Source organism: Nipponia nippon, unplaced genomic scaffold (genome assembly GCF_047370975.1).
Source record: "Nipponia nippon isolate SJK-2023a ecotype South Korea unplaced genomic scaffold, ASM4737097v1 scaffold_55, whole genome shotgun sequence".
NCBI lineage: Eukaryota > Metazoa > Chordata > Aves > Pelecaniformes > Threskiornithidae > Nipponia > Nipponia nippon.
In genome coordinates this window covers 38,794-61,395 of record NW_028262375.1, presented here as the reverse complement: position 1 = coordinate 61,395, position 22,602 = coordinate 38,794, and the positions used below count along the sequence as shown (strand labels likewise).

Here is a 22,602-nt window from a genome sequence, read left to right as displayed (position 1 = left end):
GGCATCGCTTCTCGGCCTTTTGGCTAAGATCAAGTGTAGTATCTGTTCTTATCAGTTTAATAGCTGATAGGTCCTCGCGCAGAGGACTTTGTATTAAGCGGATTTTTGGACGCGGGAGCCGGGTGCGGGGCTTGCTCCGTCCGCTCCTGGCATCGCCCCGGTGTTGCAGTGCCTCCGGGAGCGGTGCCCGTCCCCGTCGGGGGGCGCCTTGTGGCGGTGAAGGACAGAGATGGGGGGAGGCTGGGGTCCCGCTGCAGGGGCGCGGGGGCCCCGCGGCTGCCTGCGCTTCGTCCGCCGGGGCTGGGCCGTGCCCGGCGGCTCCGCGCCGCCCCGCTCCCGCCGAGGGCAGCCCCCGGCCGCGCCGCGCCGCGCCGCGCTGCGGCCCCCGGGCTCCGCCGGGGCTTGGTTCCCTCCCCGGGGCTCCGCTGGGGCTCCGTTCCCCCCTGCGGCCCGGTTTCCCCCGCCGAGACTCGGTTCTCCCCCTTCGGTTCCCTCCCTGGGGCTCCGTCGGGGCTCGGTTCCGCTCTGGGGCTCGGTTCCCTTCCCGGGGCTCTGCCGATGCCCGGTTCCCCCCCCCAGTGCTCGGTTCCCCCCGGCCCGAGGCTCCGCCGGGGCCCGGTTCCCGCCCTCGGTTCCCTCTCCGGGGCTCGGTTCCCCCCTGCGGCCCGGTTTCCCCCCACTGGGGCCCGGTTCCCCCCCTCGGTTCCCTCCCCGGGGCCCGATTCCCTCCCTGGGGCTCCGTCGGGGCTCGGTTCAGCTCTGGGGCTCGGTTCCCTTCCCGGGGCTCTGCCGATGCCCGGTTCACCCCCCCAGGGCTCGGCTCCCCCCGGCCCGAGGCTCCGCCGGGGCCCGGTTCCCCCCTCGGTTCCCTCCCCGGGGCTCCGCCGGGGCTCGGTTCCCCCCTGCGGCCCGGTTTCCCCCGCCGAGACTCGGTTCCCCCCCTTCGCTTCCCCTCCGGGGCTCGGTTTTCCACGCCCGGGGCTCCGTGTCCCGTCCCTCCCCCGGTTCCCCCCGGGGCTCGGTTCGCCCCCTCGGTTCCCCCCCAGGGCTCGGTTCCCCCCGGCCCGAGGCTCCGTCGGGGCTCGGTTCCGCTCTGGGACTCGGTTCCCTTCCCGGGGCTCTGCCGATGCCCGGTTCCCCCTCCCAGGGCTCGGTTCCCCCGGCCCGAGGCTCCGCCGGGGCCCGGTTCCCCCTCGGTTCCCTCCCCGGGGCTCCGCCGGGGCTCGGTTCCCCCCTGCGGCCCGGTTTCCCCCCGCCGAGACTCGGTTCCCCCCCTTCGCTTCCCCTCCGGGGCTCGGTTTTCCACGCCCGGGGCTCCGTGTCCCGTCCCGTCCCGTCCCCCCCCGGGGCTCGGTTCGCCCCCTCGGTTCCCTCCCCGGGGCCCGGTTCCCTCCCTGGGGCTCCGTCGGGGCTCGATTCCGCTCTGGGGCTCGGTTCCCTTCCCGGGGCTCTGCCGATGCCCGGTTCCCCCCCCGGGGCTCCGTCGGGGCTCGGTTCCCCCCCCGGGGCCCCGTTCCCCCCCTTGGTTCCCTCCCCGGGGTTCCGTCGGGACTCGGTTCCGCTCTGGGGCTCGGTTCCCTTCCCGGGGCTCTGCCGATGCCCGGTTCCCGCCCCCGGGGCTCGGTTCCCCCTGGCCCGAGGCTCCACCGGGGCCCGGTTCCCGCCCTCGGTTCCCTCTCCGGGGCTCGGTTCCCCCCTGCGGCCCGGTTTCCCCCCACTGGGGCCCGGTTCCCCCCCTCGGTTCCCTCCCCGGGGCCCGATTCCCTCCCTGGGGCTCCGTCGGGGCTCGGTTCAGCTCTGGGGCTCGGTTCCCTTCCCGGGGCTCTGCCGATGCCCGGTTCACCCCCCCAGGGCTCGGCTCCCCCCGGCCCGAGGCTCCGCCGGGGCCCGGTTCCCCCCCTCGGTTCCCTCCCCGGGGCTCCGCCGGGGCTCGGTTCCCCCCTGCGGCCCGGTTTCCCCCCGCCGAGACTCGGTTCCCCCCCTTCGCTTCCCCTCCGGGGCTCGGTTTTCCACGCCCGGGGCTCCGTGTCCCGTCCCTCCCCCGGTTCCCCCCGGGGCTCGGTTCGCCCCCTCGGTTCCCCCCCCAGGGCTCGGTTCCCCCCGGCCCGAGGCTCCGTCGGGGCTCGGTTCCGCTCTGGGACTCGGTTCCCTTCCCGGGGCTCTGCCGATGCCCGGTTCCCCCTCCCAGGGCTCGGTTCCCCCCGGCCCGAGGCTCCGCCGGGGCCCGGTTCCCCCCCTCGGTTCCCTCCCCGGGGCTCCGCCGGGGCTCGGTTCCCCCCTGCGGCCCGGTTTCCCCCCGCCGAGACTCGGTTCCCCCCCTTCGCTTCCCCTCCGGGGCTCGGTTTTCCACGCCCGGGGCTCCGTGTCCCGTCCCGTCCCGTCCCCCCCCCGGGGCTCGGTTCGCCCCTCGGTTCCCTCCCCGGGGCCCGGTTCCCTCCCTGGGGCTCCGTCGGGGCTCGATTCCGCTCTGGGGCTCGGTTCCCTTCCCGGGGCTCTGCCGATGCCCGGTTCCCCCCCGGGGCTCCGTCGGGGCTCGGTTCCCCCCCCCGGGGCCCGGTTCCCCCCCTTGGTTCCCTCCCCGGGGTTCCGTCGGGACTCGGTTCCGCTCTGGGGCTCGGTTCCCTTCCCGGGGCTCTGTCGATGCCCGGTTCCCGCCCCCGGGGCTCGGTTCCCCCCGGCCCGAGGCTCCGTCGGGGCCCGGTTCCCGCCCTCGGTTCCCCCCCCGGGGCTCGGTTCCCCCCCCGGGGTTCCGTCGGGGCTCGGTTCCGCTCTGGGGGTCGGTTCCCTTCCCGGGGCTCTGCCCGTGCCCGGTTCCCCCCCCCCCAGTGCTCGGTTCCCCCGGCCCGAGGCTCCGCCGGGGCCCGGTTCCCGCCCTCGGTTCCCTCTCCGGGGCTCGGTTCCCCCCTGCGGCCCGGTTTCCCCCCACTGGGGCCCGGTTCCCCCCCTCGGTTCCCTCCCCGGGGCCCGATTCCCTCCCTGGGGCTCCGTCGGGGCTCGGGTCAGCTCTGGGGCTCGGTTCCCTTCCCGGGGGTCTGCCGAGGCCCGGGTCACCCCCCCCAGGCCTCGGCCCCCCCCGGCCCGAGGCCCCGCCGGGGCCCGGTTCCCCCCCTCGGTTCCCTCCCCGGGGCTCCGCCGGGGCTCGGTTCCCCCCTGCGGCCCGGTTTCCCCCCGCCGAGACTCGGTTCCCCCCCTTCGCTTCCCCTCCGGGGCTCGGTTTTCCACGCCCGGGGCTCCGTGTCCCGTCCCTCCCCCGGCTCCCCCCCCGGGGCTCGGTTCGCCCCTCGGTTCCCCCCCCAGGGCTCGGTTCCCCCCGGCCCGAGGCTCCGTCGGGGCTCGGTTCCGCTCTGGGACTCGGTTCCCTTCCCGGGGCTCTGCCGATGCCCGGTTCCCCCTCCCAGGGCTCGGTTCCCCCGGCCCGAGGCTCCGCCGGGGCCCGGTTCCCCCCTCGGTTCCCCTCCCCGGGGCTCCGCCGGGGCTCGGTTCCCCCCTGCGGCCCGGTTTCCCCCCGCCGAGACTCGGTTCCCCCTTCGCTTCCCCTCCGGGGCTCGGTTTTCCACGCCCGGGGCTCCGTGTCCCGTCCCGTCCCGTCCCCCCCGGGGCTCGGTTCGCCCCCTCGGTTCCCTCCCCGGGGCCCGGTTCCCTCCCTGGGGCTCCGTCGGGGCTCGATTCCGCTCTGGGGCTCGGTTCCCTTCCCGGGGCTCTGCCGATGCCCGGTTCCCCCCCGGGGCTCCGTCGGGGCTCGGTTCCCCCCGGGGCCCGGTTCCCCCCCTTGGTTCCCTCCCCGGGGTTCCGTCGGGACTCGGTTCCGCTCTGGGGCTCGGTTCCCTTCCCGGGGCTCTGCCGATGCCCGGTTCCCGCCCCCGGGGCTCGGTTCCCCCCGGCCCGAGGCTCCGTCGGGGCCCGGTTCCCGCCCTCGGTTCCCCCCCCGGGGCTCGGTTCCCCCCCCGGGGCTCGGTTCCCCCCCCGGGGTTCCGTCGGGGCTCGGTTCCGCTCTGGGGCTCGATTCCCTTCCCGGAGCTCTGCCGATGCCCGGTTCTCCCCGCCCGAGGCTCGGTTCGCCCCCTCGGTTCCCTCCCCGGGGCTCCGTCGGGGCTCGGTTCCAGCCCCCGGGGCCCGGTTCCCCGCCGCGCTCCCGGGCCGGGCTCCGCCAGAAGCTGTCGGCGGAGCGGGAGAGGCGAGGGCCTCCCGGCCCCGGTGCGGCGCGAAGTCCCGCAGCGCCGGCGGGAGCGGGCGGTCCCGGGCCGCGTCCCGGCGGCTTCGGAGCGTCCGGGCCCGGGGCTGGGGGCCGTCCGGGGCGGGGCATGCAAACGAGGGGGCGGGGTTTGCGAGGGATTACCAGCGGAGGGGCGTGGCGACCGCCAATGAGGGGCGCTCAGCGCGGCGGCGAGGGGGCGAGGGGGCGTGGCGTGCAGGGCGGCGGGCGACGGCGAATAGGGCGCGGTTATTCAAATAAGGGCTGCTGGGGGCCGAAGGGGCCGCCGGGAGCCCCCGCGGCGGGGGGCTGCGGGGCGGGGCGGGGCGGGGGTCGGCGTCGGCGGAGCCCGGTGCGGGGCGGGGGCGGCGCGGGGAGCGGGGCGCGGTGCGGTGCGGTGCGAGGCGGGGCGGGGCGGGGCGGTGCGGGGGGGAGCCGCCGTGAGGTGGGAGCGTGTGGTTGCGGGTGGGGTCGGTGGTCGGGGCGGGTCGGGGCATCGCTTCTCGGCCTTTTGGCTAAGATCAAGTGTAGTATCTGTTCTTATCAGTTTAATAGCTGATAGGTCCTCGCGCAGAGGACTTTGTATTAAGCGGATTTTTGGACGCGGGAGCCGGGTGCGGGGCTTGCTCCGTCCGCTCCTGGCATCGCCCCGGTGTTGCAGTGCCTCCGGGAGCGGTGCCCGTCCCCGTCGGGGGGCGCCTTGTGGCGGTGAAGGACAGAGATTGGCGGCGACGGCGGGGTCTTTCCCCGCCCCAGGGCCCTTTTTCCCCCCCTCCACGCGGAGGCGGCCGCTTTTGCTGCGCCCCCGCCGCTCCGGGCGCCGGGTCCGTGCCCGAGGCGGAGGCTGCCGGCGGGCGGAGCTGAGCGGTGGCCGCCTTCCTCCTCCTTCTTCTTCATCCTCTTCCTCCTTCTCATCCTCCTCTTCCTCTGCATCCTCCTCCTCTGGCAGAGATGAGCAGTGACCCCCAACCTCCTCTTCCTCCTCCATCTCCTCCTCCTCCTCCTGCTCATGCTCCTCTTCCTTCTCATCCTTATCATCCACCTCCTCCTCCCCCGGCAGAGCTGAGCAGTGACCCCCTTCCTCTTCCTCCTCCTCCTCCTTCTTCTCCTCCACCTCCTCCTCCTCTTCTTCCTCATGCTCCTCCTCCTTCTCATCCTCATCATCCACCTCCTCCTCCAGCAGAGCTGAGTAGTGACCCCCTTCCTCCTCCTCCTCCTCATTCTCCTTCTCCTCCACCTCCTCCTCCTCCTCATTCTCCTCCCTCTTGTTCTCCTCTTCGTCCTCCATCTCCACCTCCTCATCCTCTTCTTCCTCATCCTCCTCTTCCTCCTCCTCTTCTTCGTCATGCTCCTCCTCATCCTCCTCCTCTTCCTCCTCCACATCCACCACCTCCTCCTCCTCCTCCGGCAGAGCTGAGCAGTGACCCCCTTCCTCTTCCTCATCCTCCTTCTCCTCCACCTCCTCCTCCTCATCCTCTTCCTCATCCTCCTTCTTCTCCTTCTCCTCTTCCTCCTCCTCCATCTCCTTGTCTTTCACCTCCTCCTCCTCCTCCTGCTCTTCTTCCTCATCCTCCTCCTCCTTCTCCTCCTCCGGCAGAGCTGAGCAGTGACCCCCTTCCTCTTCATTATCCTCCTCATCCTCTTCCTCCTCCTCTATTTCCACCTCCTCCATTTCCTCCTCCTCCTCTTCTTCCTCCTCCTCCTCCTCCTCCTTCTCATCCTCCTCGGGCAGAGCTGAGCAGTGAACCCCTTCCTCCTCCTCCTCCTCCTCGCTGTCTGTGGGGGCCGGAGCGCTCTGGGGACGCCCCCTCCCCTTGCCCCCCCCCCCCCCCCCTCCCCGGGAGCCGTTTTGGGGCATTTTGCAGCCTTTTGGGGCGCGGTTGGGGCAGCGGCGGGGCGAGCAGGGGGCGGGGCGTGACACTGGATACCTGCGAGGGGGCGGGGCCGGGCGGGGTGATGGGAGGGGTTATGCAAACGAGCAGCAGTCGGGAGCTGGGGAAGGGGCGTGGCTATGCAAATCGAGCCTCGCGGGGACCGAAGGGCGGCCCCCCCCCCGCCGGGGGCGCCTTGTGGCGGTGAAGGACAGAGCTGGGGGCGGCGGGGGAGCCTCGGTGCCCGCTCCCGGTGCGTGGGGGCTCCCGGCGTCCCCTCTGCGCCAGATCCGGATCCTCACCGGCGGGGCACCCGTGACAGAGTCGCGTCGGGCGTCCCTCGGGCGCGGGGGGAGCAGAGCTCTCGGGCGGGCCCCGTGTTGGGGCAGAAAGCGCCTCTTTCTCCGCAGAGGGCGGCAGCAGCCGGGGCTCTTCCCTCCCCCCCCCTCCGATTCCCTCCCGGGTCTCGCCGCAAACCCAAGGAGCGACCGGATTCCCGCAACGACGCGAGCGCTGCCAGGAGGGGGAAAAAATGTTCAGTTCTGCCGTTAACCGGTATCAGGGACCCCCCGGGGGGGGTGTGCACCGTTCCCGGAGGCACTGCAAGACCGGGACGATGCGCGGAGTGGAGGGAGCAAGCTCCGCACCCGACTCCCAGGTCCAAAAATCCGTTTAATAGAAAGTCCTCTCCTCGAGGACGTATCAGCTATTAAACTGATAAGAACAGATACTACACTTGATCTTAGCCAAAAGGCCGAGAAGCGATGCCCCAACCTCCGCCACCGACCGGCTCCACCGGCACCCACCCGCTCCCACCTCACGGCGGCCCCCCCCCGGCCCCGCACCGACCGCCCGCCCCGCGCCCCCCGCCCCGCTCCCCGCGCTGCCCCCGCCCCGCACCGGGCTCTGCCGCCGCCGCCGACCCCCGCCCCGCAGACCCCCGCCGCCGTAACTCACTCTCCCGGCAGCCCTCGGGGCCGCACTGCTCCTGATTTACATATCCCCGCCCCTTCGGTGGGCGTGGCCCGGCGGCAGGGCGCGCGGCGCGGCCATGTCGGAGCGGGAGGAGCGGCGTTTCGTGGAGCTGCCGCGGGAATCGGTGCGGTTGATGGCGGAAAGCACCGGGCTGGAGCTCAGCGACGAGGTGGCGGCGTTGTTGGCCGAAGACGTTTGCTACCGGTTGCGGGAGGCCACGCAGGTACGGCCGCCGGGGAGGGGCGCAGCGGCCCGGGCCCGGTCCCGCTCCCCGGTGGTCCCCGGGCCCGGTCCCGGTGACTGTGCCGCCCCCCCCCCCCCCCCCAGAACAGCTCCCAGTTCATGAAACACACGCGGCGCCGCAAACTGACGGTGGAGGATTTCAACCGGGCCCTGCGCTGGAGTAACGTCGAGGTACGGGGGGGCGGGGGGGTCCCAGGACCGGGGGTGCCGGCCGCTGTGGGGCTGGGGAGACTGGTGCTGGTGGTGGGGGGACTGGTGGGGGGTCTGGGGACTAGGGGGGCTGGGGATACTGGGGGGGCTGGGGATACGGGGAGGGCTGGGGACTGGGGTGCGGGCAATACTGGTGGTGGGGCTGGGGATACTGGGGGGGGGGGGGCTGGGAAGATGGGTGGGGCTGGGGAGACGGGTGGGGCTGGGGATACTGGTGGTGGGGCTGGGGATACCGGTGGGGGGGCTGGGGATACCGGTGGGGGGGCTGGGGAGACTGGGGGGGCTGGGGAGACTGGTGAGGCTAGGGATACTGGTAGTGGTGATGGGGATACTGGTGGGGCTGGGGAAACTGGTGGTGGTACAGGAGACACTGGTGGGGCTGGAGATGGGGCTGGGGGCGCCGGTGGGGCTGGGGGCGCCGGTGGTACTGGGGACACCGGCGGGGCTGGGGACACCGGCGGGGCTGGGTCCCGAGCGCAGCGGCACGCCCCAGTGCTGCGGGTGGGGGTCCCCGCGCCTCGGTGCGTCCCCGGGGGTCGCTGCCACCGCAGTGTCCCCGTCCCCCCCCAGGCAGTGTGCGGCTACGGCTCCCAGGACGCGCTCCCCTTCCGGGCCATCAAGGAGGGCGAGCTGTACTTCCAGGAGGACCGGGAGGTCAACCTGGTGGAGCTGGCCCTGGCCACCAACATCCCCAAGGGCTGCGCCGAGACGGCCGTGAGAGGTGAGGGGCTCCCCCCCGGCGCGGGCAGGGCGCGGGCAGGGCGCTCACAGCCACCGCCGCGCTCTCTCTCGCAGTGCACGTCTCCTACCTGGATGGGAAAGGCAACCTGGAGCCGCAGGGAAGCGGTAAGGAGCGGCGGAGGGGGGGACGCCGGCTCGCGGGGGGGGGGGGCTCCGCGGCCGTGGGGGTGACGGTCCCGTCCCCCCCGCCGCCATAGTGCCCAGCGCCGTCTCCACGCTGACGGACGACCTGCTCAAGTACTACCAGCACGTCACCCGGGCGGTGCTGGGCGACGACCCCCAGCTGATGAAGGTGGGGTGAGGCAGGGGGAACCCCCCCCGCGCCCCGATCCCGAGCGCCCGAGCGGGGCTGACCCCCACCCCCCGCGCCGTGGCCGGCGTCCTCGCCCGCAGGTGGCCCTGCAGGATCTGCAGACCAACTCCAAGATCTCGGCCCTCCTGCCCTACTTCGTCTATGTGGTCAGCGGGGTGAGCGCGGGCAATGGAACCGGGGGGGGACTCTGAGCCTGCGCTAGGGTGGGGGGGGCCGGCTCCCCGCTGAGCCCGGCCCCGGTGCCTTGCCGGCAGGTGAAATCGGTGAGCCACGACCTGGAGCAGCTGAACCGGTTGTTGCACATCGCCCGCAGCCTGATCCAGAACCCCTTCCTCTGCCTGGGCTCTTATGTCCGCAGCCTGATCGCCAGCGTCATGTACTGCGCGCTGGAGCCGCTGGCCGCCTCCATCAACCCCCTCAACGACCACTGGACCCTGCGCGACTACGCCGCCATGCTGCTCAGCCGCATTTTCTGGTGGGGGGGACAGGAACCCTCCCTGGGGCGCGGCGGGGAGACGGAGGGGGCGGCCGCCGCCGTGCCCCCACCGCGGCGGGAACTGGAGCGTCCGCTCTGTCGCCCGCAGGACCCACGGTGACCTGGTGAGCGGCCTCTACCATCAAATCCTGCTCTCGCTCCAAAAGGTGCTGGCCGACCCCGTGCGTCCGCTCTGCTCCCACTACGGCGCGGTGGTGGGGCTGCACGCCCTGGGCTGGAAGGTGAGGGTCGGGGAGGGGGACCCATGACCATGTCCCCTGCCCCGTGCCACCGCTTGTTTGTCCGTCTGTCCCCTCCGCAGGCGGTGGAGCGGGTGCTGTACCCCCACCTTCCCACCTACTGGGCCAACCTGCAGGCGGTGCTGGACGACTACTCCGTCTCCAACGCCCAGGTCAAGGCCGACGGGCACAAAGTCTACGGTGCCATCCTGGTGAGCGCCTCGTCCTGCCGGGGGCCCGGTTTGGCTCCCGTCCCGCTGCCAGCACTGTTTCCCCCCCTCCAGGTGGCTGTCGAACGCCTGCTGAAGATGAAGGCGCAGCAGGCGCCCGCCGCGGCATCGGGGGCCGGCCCGCGGCAGGAGGGCTCCCCGCGGCACAGCCCCAAGCAGGACCCCCCGGCCGAGACGGGCTTCGGCCTCGGCCGGCCCCTGCTGCAGTTGGGGGGCGGCGGCGGTGGCGGCGGCCCCCCGGCGGCAGCGGCCCCCACACCGCCCACCCTCTCCCTGCACGACATGTACCACGAGCTCTACGACTTCTTCGGTGACAGTTTGGCCGCCCGTTTTGGCACGGGACTGCCGCCGGCCACCTTGCCACCCCCCGGCACCCCCGAGGGAGCCCGGAAGGAGCCGGCGGCATTTGGGGGCGAAGGGGCGGCGCGCAAGATGCCGCAGCTGACGGCCAGCGCCACGGTGAGCCCGCGGGAGGAGGAGAGCCCGCGGGGCGAACCCCCGGCCGGCCGCCCGGCCTTGCACCGTCCCGCCAGCCTGGCCCGGCCCCGCGGAGCCCCCCGGCAGCCCGGCCACCGCCCGGGCGCCCGCGATGTCTTCCAGAAATGCCGTTTCGCCCCGCGCGGCGCTCCGCGGTTCAGCTTCGTCATTGCGGGTCGCCAAGCCGGCCGGCGCTGCCAGGGCCGCCTCTTCCAAACCAGCTTCCCCCAGCACCACGGACCCGGCCACGTCTCCCGCTATGCCCAGAAGTTGCCCATGATCGGACGGACCACCCGGCCGGCCCGGCGGTGGCCACGGGCCGAGTACTCCCTCCACCTCCTCCTCTGAGGCGGGTGCTGGACACTTGCCCCACCGGCATCGGTGCCGGGCCGCCTCTCGGCGCGGGGACCCGCGGGTGCCGCCCGCCCAGGGGTGCCCCTCTTGCTGTAGCGCGTCCAGCAGTTAATAAAAAGGTGTCGGCTGCTCGGCGCCGGGGCGTTTGTGGCAGCGGCGGCGGGGCGCTGTGTCTCCGGCGCTGGGGTGGCGGGAGGCGGACGGTGTCCGTCCCCTTGCCGGCAAAGCCGAGGAGATGGCGGTGGCCAAAGCTCGCGCTACCGAGGAGAGGGAGGGAGCGGGTTGGTGGGTCGTGGTCTTCCTGGTGAAATCCCGGTGCCAACGGGGCTCCCTGATGCTGACAGACGGACGGACAGATGGATGGCTGCCACCAGCTCCGAGCAGGAGCTGTTCTGGGTGGGGTGGGAGGCGCGGGGTTACCAACCGCTGGGCCGTGGCGGTGGCGGCACAGCGTGCTGCTGCAACAGGGCCGCCGAGGAGCCCAGCCCCGTGCCGCTGGGGCGGGGTGGGGCGGAGGAGGCCGGGCTGAGCGGAGGTGGCGGAGGGGGGGAAACGGAAAATGGCGGTGTCCGTCCTGCAGCTGGCGGAACTGGCCCTCCACGGAGCCGCCTTCCTCTGCGGGATCGTCTGCGCTTCGGCCCTCACCGTGGCACAGGTACCGGCGTGGGGTGGGGGGCCGGCCATGCTGCTCGGTGGCGGGGGCGAGCTGGGGGTACGGCGGCTTCACCCCGCTCCTTACCCCCGGGGCTCCCTCCCGGTCCGCGCTGCCGCCCCGGCTGGGCTCCGTCCCGCTCCTGCCCTCGGCTGGGTCTGCCCTGGTGTCCGTCCCCCCCCCAGAAAAAGCCCCCTGTGCCCCCCTGTTTGTGGCCACCGGGTGCCGTGGGGAGCCCGGACGGAGGCGGTGGCAAGGCGGGGTGCTGGCAGGGCGCTGGGCAGGGGGGGTTTTGGCCGAGCCCCCTGCCCGTCCCGCAGCCCCCGGTGCGTCATGTGAGCAGAGAGCCAGCTGGGGCGGTTTGGGCTTCCTTCCTCCTCCAACGCTCCTCTCCTCCTCCTCACCACGCCGGTCCGTCCTGCCGGGGCTGAGCCTGGCTCCCCGTGGGTGCCGGGGTGGGGGTCACCGAGCGGCAGCCCCCCCTTGGCAGGGAGAATTTGGAGGCTGGTGCATCCTCTACGGCACGGTGAGCTGGAACGGGACGGCGCTGGTGCCCAAGTCCTTCAGCCACATCTCGCTCTGTTATTTCGTCTCGGCCGTCTCCATCGTGGTGGCCCTGTACTGCTTCTCCTCGCTCCTCTACGGCATCTACGGCTGCTGCACCGACGAGTCCCCGAGGTGAGCGGAGCCTGGGGGTGCCCCACGAAGCCCCGCACCCCGCTGACGCCGCTCCCCTTCTCTCGCAGGGACCGCGCTTGGCTCGGCATCGCCCTGGTCCTCGCCTTCATCATCCTCTTCTTCCTCCTCATCTCAGCCTGCATCCTCCGCGTGGGGATGGATGCTTTCTGCGCCTCCATCGTGCAGACCAAGAGCCTCTCCAGGTAGCAGCGCCCTTCCCTGGGGATGGGGGGGGTTCCCTTGGGGGGGGGGGTCCCCCCCGCTTCTCCCCACACCTCAACCCCGCTCTTCCCCCGTCCCCGCCGCCGGCAGCTGCCAGGAGGCTGAGCACAAACCGTGGCTGTCCTTCGCCCCGACCCGCTTCTACAGCAACCTCTACAGCGCCCAGGTGAGGCAGGGAGCACGGTGAAGACCCCCCCCTCCACGTCGTGCCCGCGGCGGGCGAGGATGGGGACAAGCCAAGGAGAGCAAAAGAACCGCTCAAGCCCACGGTCTGGGGAGAAGGGAGGGAGAAACCTGTCCATCTGTCCCGTGGCGAGGGACAGCGTCCATGCACAGGGTGGGAATGGTGCGAATAGGGGTGCAGGTGCGCGGTGGCTGCTGCCTTGGGGGGGGTCCCAGGTGTAGAAATTGGGGGGGCGTGCGGCACGGCTCGACTCCCCCCTTGTCGCCCCGGCCCCGCAGGCGTCGGCCTGGGTGAACGTCTTCCTCTGGTGCCTGCTGAGCGCCCGGCTGCTGGTCCAGCGGTGGAGGGAGGCCCCTCTCCGGCTGCTGCGTCCCAACGATTCCGAGTGGAGCGCCGAGACGGAAGCCATTTTCGGGGGACGCCCCATACGGCCCTGAAGGAAGGGGGGTAGCGGGGTGGGTGTGGAGCCGGACCCGGGGTTCGCTCCCTACGACGCAAGAGAAGGGAGATCCTTCGCCCTGGCACCCGCGCCGGTCCTGCTGCGGGGACGAAGCCAGCGGCGACGAAGGCCCCTCCGGCAGCGAGTTGGGGCCGGGCGATCGTCGAGGCTTTTTTTTGGGTGCTTTGTGATTAAAAATTGAGGATTTCCCAGAGAGGAGCCTGCGGCTGGGTGTTGTGGGCCTGAGCGTCTGAGGAGGAGGAGGAGGATGAGGAGGTGGGGGAGAAGAAGAAGGAGGATGAGGAGGAGGATGAGGAGGAGAAAGGGGGTCACTGCTCAGCTCTGCCGGAGGAGGTGGAGGAGGTGGATGATGGTGAGGAGGAGGAGGATAAGAAGGAGGAGGAGGATGAGGAGGAGCATGAGGAAGAAGAGGAGGAGGAGGTGGAAGAGAAGAAGGAGATGGAGGAGGAGGAGGAGGAGGACAAGGATGAGGAGGAGATGGAGGAGGACGAGGATGAGGAAGAGGATGACGAGAAGGAGGAGGAGGAGGAGGATGATGAGGAGGAAGGGGGTCACTGCTCAGCTCTGCCGGAGGAGGTGGAGGAGGTGGATGATGGTGAGGAGGAGGAGGATAAGAAGGAGGAGGAGGATGAGGAAGAGCATGAGGAAGAAGAGGAGGAGGAGGAGGAGGAGGTGGAAGAGAAGAAGGAGATGGAGGAGGAGGAGGGGGAGGACAAGGATGAGGAGGAGATGGAGGAGGACAAGGATGAGGAAGAGGATGACGAGAAGGAGGATGAGGAGGAGGATGATGAGGAGGAAGGGGGTCACTGCTCAGCTCTGCTGGAGGAGGAGGAGGAGGAGGTGGTGGATGAGGAGGAGGAGGAGGAGGATGAGAAGGAGGAGGAGTGTGAGGAAGAAGAGGAGGAGGAAGAGGAGGATGAGGAGGAGGAGGATGGGGGTCACTGCTCAGCTCTGCCGGAGGAGGAGGAGGAGGAGGAGGAGGAGGAAGAGAACCACCAAGTCCCAGGCGGGAAGGGACCTCAGGGATCCTCTGCTCCAGCCTTTCCCGCCCGGCCCAGCCGAGGCGGCCCAGCACCGCGTCCCGCCGAGCCTCACGCGCGACCCCGCGTCCCTCCCCACGGAGCCGCTCGCCAGCCGGGTGGATCCCGTCACCCCGATCCCTTCGGAAAAGACCGGATGGCGCTGGGCACCGATCGATCCCGGGGGGACCCCGTGCGTGATGGGGCGCCCGTTTGAAGAAGAGCCTTCGCGGGAAGAGCGAGGGGCCTGAGATTGCCCCTGCAGAAATTGCAGCAATTCCGAACGTCCAGGGATTCCTCCCACACCAAAGGTGCCGGCACCAAAAGCTCTTGCTGCTCTTCCAGTATCCAGGCAACCGCATTCACTGCCCCACAAACGCTGGGGCTGTCTCTTTCTGTACTCTCCCAAAGTCCAATACTATCTGCCTGGGCTGCTGAGCCGGCTCTAGCTTCTACCAATTCCGAACGTCCAGGGATTCCTCCCACACCAAAGGTGCCGGCACCAAAAGCTCTTGCTGCTCTTCCAGTATCCAGGCAACCGCATTCACTGCCCCACAAACGCTGGGGCTGTCTCTTTCTGTACTCTCCCAAACTCCAATACTATCTGCCTGGGCTGCTGAGCCGGAGCCAGCTCACCAATTCCGAACGTCCAGGGATTCCTCCCACACCAAAGGTGCCGGCACCAAAAGCTCTTGCTGCTCTTCCAGTATCCAGGCAACCGCATTCACTGCCCCACAAACGCTGGGGCTGTCTCTTTCTGGACTCTCCCAAACTCCAATACTATCTGCCTGGGCTGCTGAGCCGGAGCCAGCTCAGCAATTCCGAACGTCCAGGGATTCCTCCCACACCAAAGGTGCCGGCACCAAAAGCTCTTGCTGCTCTTCCAGTATCCAGGCAACCGCATTCACTGCCCCACAAACGCTGGGGCTGTCTCTTTCTGTACTCTCCCAAACTCCAATACTATCTGCCTGGGCTGCTGAGCCGGAGCCAGCTCAGCAATTCCGAACGTCCAGGGATTCCTCCCACACCAAAGGTGCCGGCACCAAAAGCTCTTGCTGCTCTTCCAGTATCCAGGCAACCGCATTCACTGCCCCACAAACGCTGGGGCTGTCTCTTTCTGGACTCTCCCAAAGTCCAATACTATCTGCCTGGGCTGCTGGTGCGGAGCCAGCTCAGCAATTCCGAACGTCCAGGGATTCCTCCCACACCAAAGGTGCCGGCACCAAAAGCTCTTGCTGCTCTTCCAGTATCCAGGCAACCGCATTCACTGCCCCACAAACGCTGGGGCTGTCTCTTTCTGGACTCTCCCAAACTCCAATACTATCTGCCTGGGCTGCTGAGCCGGAGCCAGCTCAGCAATTCCGAACGTCCAGGGATTCCTCCCACACCAAAGGTGCCGGCACCAAAAGCTCTTGCTGCTCTTCCAGTATCCAGGCAACCGCATTCACTGCCCCACAAACGCTGGGGCTGTCTCTTTCTGTACTCTCCCAAAGTCCAATACTATCTGCCTGGGCTGCTGAGCCGGAGCCAGCTCACCAATTCCGAACGTCCAGGGATTCCTCCCACACCAAAGGTGCCGGCACCAAAAGCTCTTGCTGCTCTTCCAGTATCCAGGCAACCGCATTCACTGCCCCACAAACGCTGGGGCTGTCTCTTTCTGGACTCTCCCAAAGTCCAATACTATCTGCCTGGGCTGCTGGTGCGGAGCCAGCTCAGCAATTCCGAACGTCCAGGGATTCCTCCCACACCAAAGGTGCCGGCACCAAAAGCTCTTGCTGCTCTTCCAGTATCCAGGCAACCGCATTCACTGCCCCACAAACGCTGGGGCTGTCTCTTTCTGGACTCTCCCAAAGTCCAATACTATCTGCCTGGGCTGCTGAGCCGGAGCCAGCTCAGCAATTCCGAACGTCCAGGGATTCCTCCCACACCAAAGGTGCCGGCACCAAAAGCTCTTGCTGCTCTTCCAGTATCCAGGCAACCGCATTCACTGCCCCACAAACGCTGGGGCTGTCTCTTTCTGGACTCTCCCAAACTCCAATACTATCTGCCTGGGCTGCTGAGCCGGAGCCAGCTCAGCAATTCCGAACGTCCAGGGATTCCTCCCACACCAAAGGTGCCGGCACCAAAAGCTCTTGCTGCTCTTCCAGTATCCAGGCAACCGCATTCACTGCCCCACAAACGCTGGGGCTGTCTCTTTCTGGACTCTCCCAAAGTCCAATACTATCTGCCTGGGCTGCTGAGCCGGAGCCAGCTCAGCAATTCCGAACGTCCAGGGATTCCTCCCACACCAAAGGTGCCGGCACCAAAAGCTCTTGCTGCTCTTCCAGTATCCAGGCAACCGCATTCACTGCCCCACAAACGCTGGGGCTGTCTCTTTCTGGACTCTCCCAAAGTCCAATACTATCTGCCTGGGCTGCTGAGCCGGAGCCAGTTCACCAATTCCGAACGTCCAGGGATTCCTCCCACACCAAAGGTGCCGGCACCAAAAGCTCTTGCTGCTCTTCCAGTATCCAGGCAACCGCATTCACTGCCCCACAAACGCTGGGGCTGTCTCTTTCTGTACTCTCCCAAACTCCAATACTATCTGCCTGGGCTGCTGAGCCGGAGCCAGCTCAGCAATTCCGAACGTCCAGGGATTCCTCCCACACCAAAGGTGCCGGCACCAAAAGCTCTTGCTGCTCTTCCAGTATCCAGGCAACCGCATTCACTGCCCCACAAACGCTGGGGCTGTCTCTTTCTGGACTCTCCCAAACTCCAATACTATCTGCCTGGGCTGCTGAGCCGGAGCCAGCTCAGCAATTCCGAACGTCCAGGGATTCCTCCCACACCAAAGGTGCCGGCACCAAAAGCTCTTGCTGCTCTTCCAGTATCCAGGCAACCGCATTCACTGCCCCACAAACGCTGGGGCTGTCTCTTTCTGGACTCTCCCAAACTCCAATACTATCTGCCTGGGCTGCTGAGCCGGAGCCAGCTCAGCAATTCCGAACGTCCAGGGATTCCTCCCACACCAAAGGTGCCGGCACCAAAAGCTCTTGCTGCTCTTCCAGTATCCAGGCAACCGCATTCACTGCCCCACAAACGCTGGGGCTGTCTCTTTCTGGACTCTCCCAAACTCCAATACTATCTGCCTGGGCTGCTGAGCCGGAGCCAGCTTAGCAATTCCGAACGTCCAGGGATTCCTCCCACACCAAAGGTGCCGGCACCAAAAGCTCTTGCTGCTCTTCCAGTATCCAGGCAACCGCATTCACTGCCCCACAAACGCTGGGGCTGTCTCTTTCTGGACTCTCCCAAACTCCAATACTATCTGCCTGGGCTGCTGAGCCGGAGCCAGCTCAGCAATTCCGAACGTCCAGGGATTCCTCCCACACCAAAGGTGCCGGCACCAAAAGCTCTTGCTGCTCTTCCAGTATCCAGGCAACCGCATTCACTGCCCCACAAACGCTGGGGCTGTCTCTTTCTGGACTCTCCCAAAGTCCAATACTATCTGCCTGGGCTGCTGGTGCGGAGCCAGCTCAGCAATTCCGAACGTCCAGGGATTCCTCCCACACCAAAGGTGCCGGCACCAAAAGCTCTTGCTGCTCTTCCAGTATCCAGGCAACCGCATTCACTGCCCCACAAACGCTGGGGCTGTCTCTTTCTGGACTCTCCCAAAGTCCAATACTATCTGCCTGGGCTGCTGAGCCGGAGCCAGCTCAGCAATTCCGAACGTCCAGGGATTCCTCCCACACCAAAGGTGCCGGCACCAAAAGCTCTTGCTGCTCTTCCAGTATCCAGGCAACCGCATTCACTGCCCCACAAACGCTGGGGCTGTCTCTTTCTGGACTCTCCCAAAGTCCAATACTGTCTGCCTGGGCCGCTGAGCCGGCTCTAGCTTCTACCAAGAGCGAACGTCCAGGGATTCCTCCCACACCAAAGGTGCCGGGACCAAAAGCTCTTGCTGCTCTTCCAGTATCCAGGCAACCGCATTCACTGCCCCACAAACGCTGGGGCTGTCTCTTTCTGGACTCTCCCAAAGTCCAATACTATCTGCCTGGGCTGCTGGTGCGGAGCCAGCTCAGCAATTCCGAACGTCCAGGGATTCCTCCCACACCAAAGGTGCCGGCACCAAAAGCTCTTGCTGCTCTTCCAGTATCCAGGCAACCGCATTCACTGCCCCACAAACGCTGGGGCTGTCTCTTTCTGGACTCTCCCAAACTCCAATACTATCTGCCTGGGCTGCTGAGCCGGAGCCAGCTCAGCAATTCCGAACGTCCAGGGATTCCTCCCACACCAAAGGTGCCGGCACCAAAAGCTCTTGCTGCTCTTCCAGTATCCAGGCAACCGCATTCACTGCCCCACAAACGCTGGGGCTGTCTCTTTCTGGACTCTCCCAAAGTCCAATACTATCTGCCTGGGCTGCTGAGCCGGAGCCAGCTCAGCAATTCCGAACGTCCAGGGATTCCTCCCACACCAAAGGTGCCGGCACCAAAAGCTCTTGCTGCTCTTCCAGTATCCAGGCAACCGCATTCACTGCCCCACAAACGCTGGGGCTGTCTCTTTCTGGACTCTCCCAAAGTCCAATACTATCTGCCTGGGCTGCTGAGCCGGAGCCAGCTCAGCAATTCCGAACGTCCAGGGATTCCTCCCACACCAAAGGTGCCGGCACCAAAAGCTCTTGCTGCTCTTCCAGTATCCAGGCAACCGCATTCACTGCCCCACAAACGCTGGGGCTGTCTCTTTCTGGACTCTCCCAAACTCCAATACTATCTGCCTGGGCTGCTGAGCCGGCTCTAGCTTCTAGCAATTCCGAACGTCCAGGGATTCCTCCCACACCAAAGGTGCCGGCACCAAAAGCTCTTGCTGCTCTTCCAGTATCCAGGCAACCGCATTCACTGCCCCACAAACGCTGGGGCTGTCTCTTTCTGGACTCTCCCAAACTCCAATACTATCTGCCTGGGCTGCTGGTGCGGAGCCAGCTCAGCAATTCCGAACGTCCAGGGATTCCTCCCACACCAAAGGTGCCGGCACCAAAAGCTCTTGCTGCTCTTCCAGTATCCAGGCAACCGCATTCACTGCCCCACAAACGCTGGGGCTGTCTCTTTCTGGACTCTCCCAAACTCCAATACTATCTGCCTGGGCTGCTGAGCCGGAGCCAGTTCACCAATTCCGAACGTCCAGGGATTCCTCCCACACCAAAGGTGCCGGCACCAAAAGCTCTTGCTGCTCTTCCAGTATCCAGGCAACCGCATTCACTGCCCCACAAACGCTGGGGCTGTCTCTTTCTGGACTCTCCCAAAGTCCAATACTATCTGCCTGGGCTGCTGAGCCGGAGCCAGCTCAGCAATTCCGAACGTCCAGGGATTCCTCCCACACCAAAGGTGCCGGCACCAAAAGCTCTTGCTGCTCTTCCAGTATCCAGGCAACCGCATTCACTGCCCCACAAACGCTGGGGCTGTCTCTTTCTGGACTCTCCCAAAGTCCAATACTATCTGCCTGGGCTGCTGAGCCGGAGCCAACTAGCAATTCCGAACGTCCAGGGATTCCTCCCACACCAAAGGTGCCGGCACCAAAAGCTCTTGCTGCTCTTCCAGTATCCAGGCAACCGCATTCACTGCCCCACAAACGCTGGGGCTGTCTCTTTCTGTACTCTCCCAAAGTCCAATACTATCTGCCTGGGCTGCTGAGCCGGAGCCAGCTCAGCAATTCCGAACGTCCAGGGATTCCTCCCACACCAAAGGTGCCGGCACCAAAAGCTCTTGCTGCTCTTCCAGTATCCAGGCAACCGCATTCACTGCCCCACAAACGCTGGGGCTGTCTCTTTCTGGACTCTCCCAAACTCCAATACTATCTGCCTGGGCTGCTGAGCCGGAGCCAGCTCAGCAATTCCGAACGTCCAGGGATTCCTCCCACACCAAAGGTGCCGGCACCAAAAGCTCTTGCTGCTCTTCCAGTATCCAGGCAACCGCATTCACTGCCCCACAAACGCTGGGGCTGTCTCTTTCTGGACTCTCCCAAACTCCAATACTATCTGCCTGGGCTGCTGAGCCGGAGCCAGCTCAGCAATTCCGAACGTCCAGGGATTCCTCCCACACCAAAGGTGCCGGCACCAAAAGCTCTTGCTGCTCTTCCAGTATCCAGGCAACCGCATTCACTGCCCCACAAACGCTGGGGCTGTCTCTTTCTGGACTCTCCCAAACTCCAATACTATCTGCCTGGGCTGCTGAGCCGGAGCCAGCTCAGCAATTCCGAACGTCCAGGGATTCCTCCCACACCAAAGGTGCCGGCACCAAAAGCTCTTGCTGCTCTTCCAGTATCCAGGCAACCGCATTCACTGCCCCACAAACGCTGGGGCTGTCTCTTTCTGGACTCTCCCAAACTCCAATACTATCTGCCTGGGCTGCTGAGCCGGAGCCAGCTCAGCAATTCCGAACGTCCAGGGATTCCTCCCACACCAAAGGTGCCGGCACCAAAAGCTCTTGCTGCTCTTCCAGTATCCAGGCAACCGCATTCACTGCCCCACAAACGCTGGGGCTGTCTCTTTCTGGACTCTCCCAAAGTCCAATACTATCTGCCTGGGCTGCTGAGCCGGAGCCAGCTCAGCAATTCCGAACGTCCAGGGATTCCTCCCACACCAAAGGTGCCGGCACCAAAAGCTCTTGCTGCTCTTCCAGTATCCAGGCAACCGCATTCACTGCCCCACAAACGCTGGGGCTGTCTCTTTCTGGACTCTCCCAAAGTCCAATACTATCTGCCTGGGCTGCTGAGCCGGAGCCAGCTCAGCAATTCCGAACGTCCAGGGATTCCTCCCACACCAAAGGTGCCGGCACCAAAAGCTCTTGCTGCTCTTCCAGTATCCAGGCAACCGCATTCACTGCCCCACAAACGCTGGGGCTGTCTCTTTCTGGACTCTCCCAAACTCCAATACTATCTGCCTGGGCTGCTGAGCCGGAGCCAGTTCACCAATTCCGAACGTCCAGGGATTCCTCCCACACCAAAGGTGCCGGCACCAAAAGCTCTTGCTGCTCTTCCAGTATCCAGGCAACCGCATTCACTGCCCCACAAACGCTGGGGCTGTCTCTTTCTGGACTCTCCCAAAGTCCAATACTATCTGCCTGGGCTGCTGGTGCGGAGCCAGCTCAGCAATTCCGAACGTCCAGGGATTCCTCCCACACCAAAGGTGCCGGCACCAAAAGCTCTTGCTGCTCTTCCAGTATCCAGGCAACCGCATTCACTGCCCCACAAACGCTGGGGCTGTCTCTTTCTGGACTCTCCCAAAGTCCAATACTATCTGCCTGGGCTGCTGGTGCGGAGCCAGCTCAGCAATTCCGAACGTCCAGGGATTCCTCCCACACCAAAGGTGCCGGCACCAAAAGCTCTTGCTGCTCTTCCAGTATCCAGGCAACCGCATTCACTGCCCCACAAACGCTGGGGCTGTCTCTTTCTGGACTCTCCCAAACTCCAATACTATCTGCCTGGGCTGCTGAGCCGGAGCCAGCTCAGCAATTCCGAACGTCCAGGGATTCCTCCCACACCAAAGGTGCCGGCACCAAAAGCTCTTGCTGCTCTTCCAGTATCCAGGCAACCGCATTCACTGCCCCACAAACGCTGGGGCTGTCTCTTTCTGGACTCTCCCAAACTCCAATACTATCTGCCTGGGCTGCTGAGCCGGAGCCAGCTCAGCAATTCCGAACGTCCAGGGATTCCTCCCACACCAAAGGTGCCGGCACCAAAAGCTCTTGCTGCTCTTCCAGTATCCAGGCAACCGCATTCACTGCCCCACAAACGCTGGGGCTGTCTCTTTCTGGACTCTCCCAAAGTCCAATACTATCTGCCTGGGCTGCTGAGCCGGAGCCAGCTCAGCAATTCCGAACGTCCAGGGATTCCTCCCACACCAAAGGTGCCGGCACCAAAAGCTCTTGCTGCTCTTCCAGTATCCAGGCAACCGCATTCACTGCCCCACAAACGCTGGGGCTGTCTCTTTCTGGACTCTCCCAAAGTCCAATACTATCTGCCTGGGCTGCTGAGCCGGCTCTAGCTTCTACCAATTCCGAACGTCCAGGGATTCCTCCCACACCAAAGGTGCCGGCACCAAAAGCTCTTGCTGCTCTTCCAGTATCCAGGCAACCGCATTCACTGCCCCACAAACGCTGGGGCTGTCTCTTTCTGGACTCTCCCAAACTCCAATACTATCTGCCTGGGCTGCTGAGCCGGAGCCAGCTCACCAATTCCGAACGTCCAGGGATTCCTCCCACACCAAAGGTGCCGGCACCAAAAGCTCTTGCTGCTCTTCCAGTATCCAGGCAACCGCATTCACTGCCCCACAAACGCTGGGGCTGTCTCTTTCTGGACTCTCCCAAACTCCAATACTATCTGCCTGGGCTGCTGAGCCGGAGCCAGCTCAGCAATTCCGAACGTCCAGGGATTCCTCCCACACCAAAGGTGCCGGCACCAAAAGCTCTTGCTGCTCTTCCAGTATCCAGGCAACCGCATTCACTGCCCCACAAACGCTGGGGCTGTCTCTTTCTGGACTCTCCCAAACTCCAATACTATCTGCCTGGGCTGCTGAGCCGGAGCCAGCTTCTAGCAATTCCGAACGTCCAGGGATTCCTCCCACACCAAAGGTGCCGGCACCAAAAGCTCTTGCTGCTCTTCCAGTATCCAGGCAACCGCATTCACTGCCCCACAAACGCTGGGGCTGTCTCTTTCTGGACTCTCCCAAAGTCCAATACTATCTGCCTGGGCTGCTGAGCCGGCTCTAGCTTCTACCAATTCCGAACGTCCAGGGATTCCTCCCACACCAAAGGTGCCGGCACCAAAAGCTCTTGCTGCTCTTCCAGTATCCAGGCAACCGCATTCACTGCCCCACAAACGCTGGGGCTGTCTCTTTCTGGACTCTCCCAAACTCCAATACTATCTGCCTGGGCTGCTGAGCCGGAGCCAGCTCAGCAATTCCGAACGTCCAGGGATTCCTCCCACACCAAAGGTGCCGGCACCAAAAGCTCTTGCTGCTCTTCCAGTATCCAGGCAACCGCATTCACTGCCCCACAAACGCTGGGGCTGTCTCTTTCTGGACTCTCCCAAAGTCCAA

The 22,602-nt window shown here is 66.2% G+C and overlaps 3 protein-coding genes and 3 non-coding genes across 7 annotated transcripts; 4 read left to right on the top strand and 2 right to left on the bottom strand.

The window, feature by feature from the left end:
• Nucleotides 1–3: 3 nt before the first annotated feature.
• Nucleotides 4–194, top strand: LOC148051744 (U2 spliceosomal RNA). Its single transcript, XR_015699463.1, has one exon. It is a non-coding gene; the product is annotated as a U2 spliceosomal RNA (small nuclear RNA).
• Nucleotides 195–4,687: 4,493 nt separating this feature from the next.
• On the top strand, nt 4,688–4,878 carry LOC148051743 (U2 spliceosomal RNA). The gene has a single exon (XR_015699462.1). It is a non-coding gene; the product is annotated as a U2 spliceosomal RNA (small nuclear RNA).
• On the bottom strand, nt 4,778–7,116 carry LOC148051741 (uncharacterized). The gene is made up of 4 exons (XM_087735299.1): nt 7,071–7,116; nt 5,856–5,968; nt 5,430–5,780; nt 4,778–4,891 (listed from the first exon to the last, which is right to left on the bottom strand). The coding sequence occupies exons 1-4, from the start codon at nt 7,114–7,116 to the stop codon at nt 4,778–4,780; spliced, it is 624 nt and encodes a 207-aa protein (XP_087591425.1).
• Nucleotides 6,639–6,829, bottom strand: LOC148051742 (U2 spliceosomal RNA). Its single transcript, XR_015699461.1, has one exon. It is a non-coding gene; the product is annotated as a U2 spliceosomal RNA (small nuclear RNA).
• Nucleotides 7,087–10,452, top strand: TAF6L (TATA-box binding protein associated factor 6 like). 2 transcript variants are annotated; one of them, XM_087735340.1, is made up of 10 exons: nt 7,087–7,261; nt 7,366–7,452; nt 8,062–8,212; nt 8,287–8,337; nt 8,430–8,524; nt 8,626–8,700; nt 8,800–9,020; nt 9,130–9,262; nt 9,343–9,471; nt 9,544–10,452. In XM_087735340.1, the coding sequence occupies exons 1-10, from the start codon at nt 7,115–7,117 to the stop codon at nt 10,312–10,314; spliced, it is 1,860 nt and encodes a 619-aa protein (XP_087591466.1). In that variant the 5' UTR covers nt 7,087–7,114; the 3' UTR covers nt 10,315–10,452. The 2 variants fall into 2 exon arrangements, with proteins under 2 accessions (XP_087591466.1, XP_087591467.1); XM_087735341.1 differs by having other exon boundaries at nt 7,123–7,261; nt 7,371–7,452.
• A 388-nt stretch (nt 10,453–10,840) lies between these two features.
• TMEM179B (transmembrane protein 179B) lies at nt 10,841–12,670 on the top strand. Its single transcript, XM_087735342.1, has 5 exons — nt 10,841–10,975; nt 11,463–11,650; nt 11,719–11,853; nt 11,963–12,038; nt 12,335–12,670. Exons 1-5 carry the CDS (start codon nt 10,880–10,882, stop codon nt 12,491–12,493), a joined length of 654 nt encoding a protein of 217 aa, XP_087591468.1. The 5' UTR covers nt 10,841–10,879; the 3' UTR covers nt 12,494–12,670.
• Nucleotides 12,671–22,602: the final 9,932 nt, after the last annotated feature.

What these genes read in the sequence shown, in the direction of transcription:
- LOC148051741 (XM_087735299.1), bottom strand. Translation starts at nt 7,116, where the DNA reads ATGGCCGCGCCGCGCGCCCTGCCGCCGGGCCACGCCCACCGAAGGG. An exon ending in AGGAGGAGGAAATGGAGGAG is followed by an intron (nt 5,781 to 5,855) that starts GTGGAAATAGAG and finishes GCTCTGCCGGAG; the next exon opens with GAGGAGAAGGAGGAGGAGGA. An exon ending in AGAATGAGGAGGAGGAGGAG is followed by an intron (nt 4,892 to 5,429) that starts GTGGAGGAGAAG and finishes CACCGCCACAAG; the next exon opens with GCGCCCCCCGACGGGGACGG.
- TMEM179B (XM_087735342.1), top strand. Translation starts at nt 10,880, where the DNA reads ATGGCGGTGTCCGTCCTGCAGCTGGCGGAACTGGCCCTCCACGGAGCC. An exon ending in CGGCCCTCACCGTGGCACAG is followed by an intron (nt 10,976 to 11,462) that starts GTACCGGCGTGG and finishes CCCCCTTGGCAG; the next exon opens with GGAGAATTTGGAGGCTGGTG. An exon ending in TGCACCGACGAGTCCCCGAG is followed by an intron (nt 11,651 to 11,718) that starts GTGAGCGGAGCC and finishes CTTCTCTCGCAG; the next exon opens with GGACCGCGCTTGGCTCGGCA.
- TAF6L (XM_087735340.1), top strand. Translation starts at nt 7,115, where the DNA reads ATGTCGGAGCGGGAGGAGCGGCGTTTCGTGGAGCTGCCGCGGGAATCG. An exon ending in CTGCTCAGCCGCATTTTCTG is followed by an intron (nt 9,021 to 9,129) that starts GTGGGGGGGACA and finishes TGTCGCCCGCAG; the next exon opens with GACCCACGGTGACCTGGTGA. An exon ending in TGCACGCCCTGGGCTGGAAG is followed by an intron (nt 9,263 to 9,342) that starts GTGAGGGTCGGG and finishes TCCCCTCCGCAG; the next exon opens with GCGGTGGAGCGGGTGCTGTA.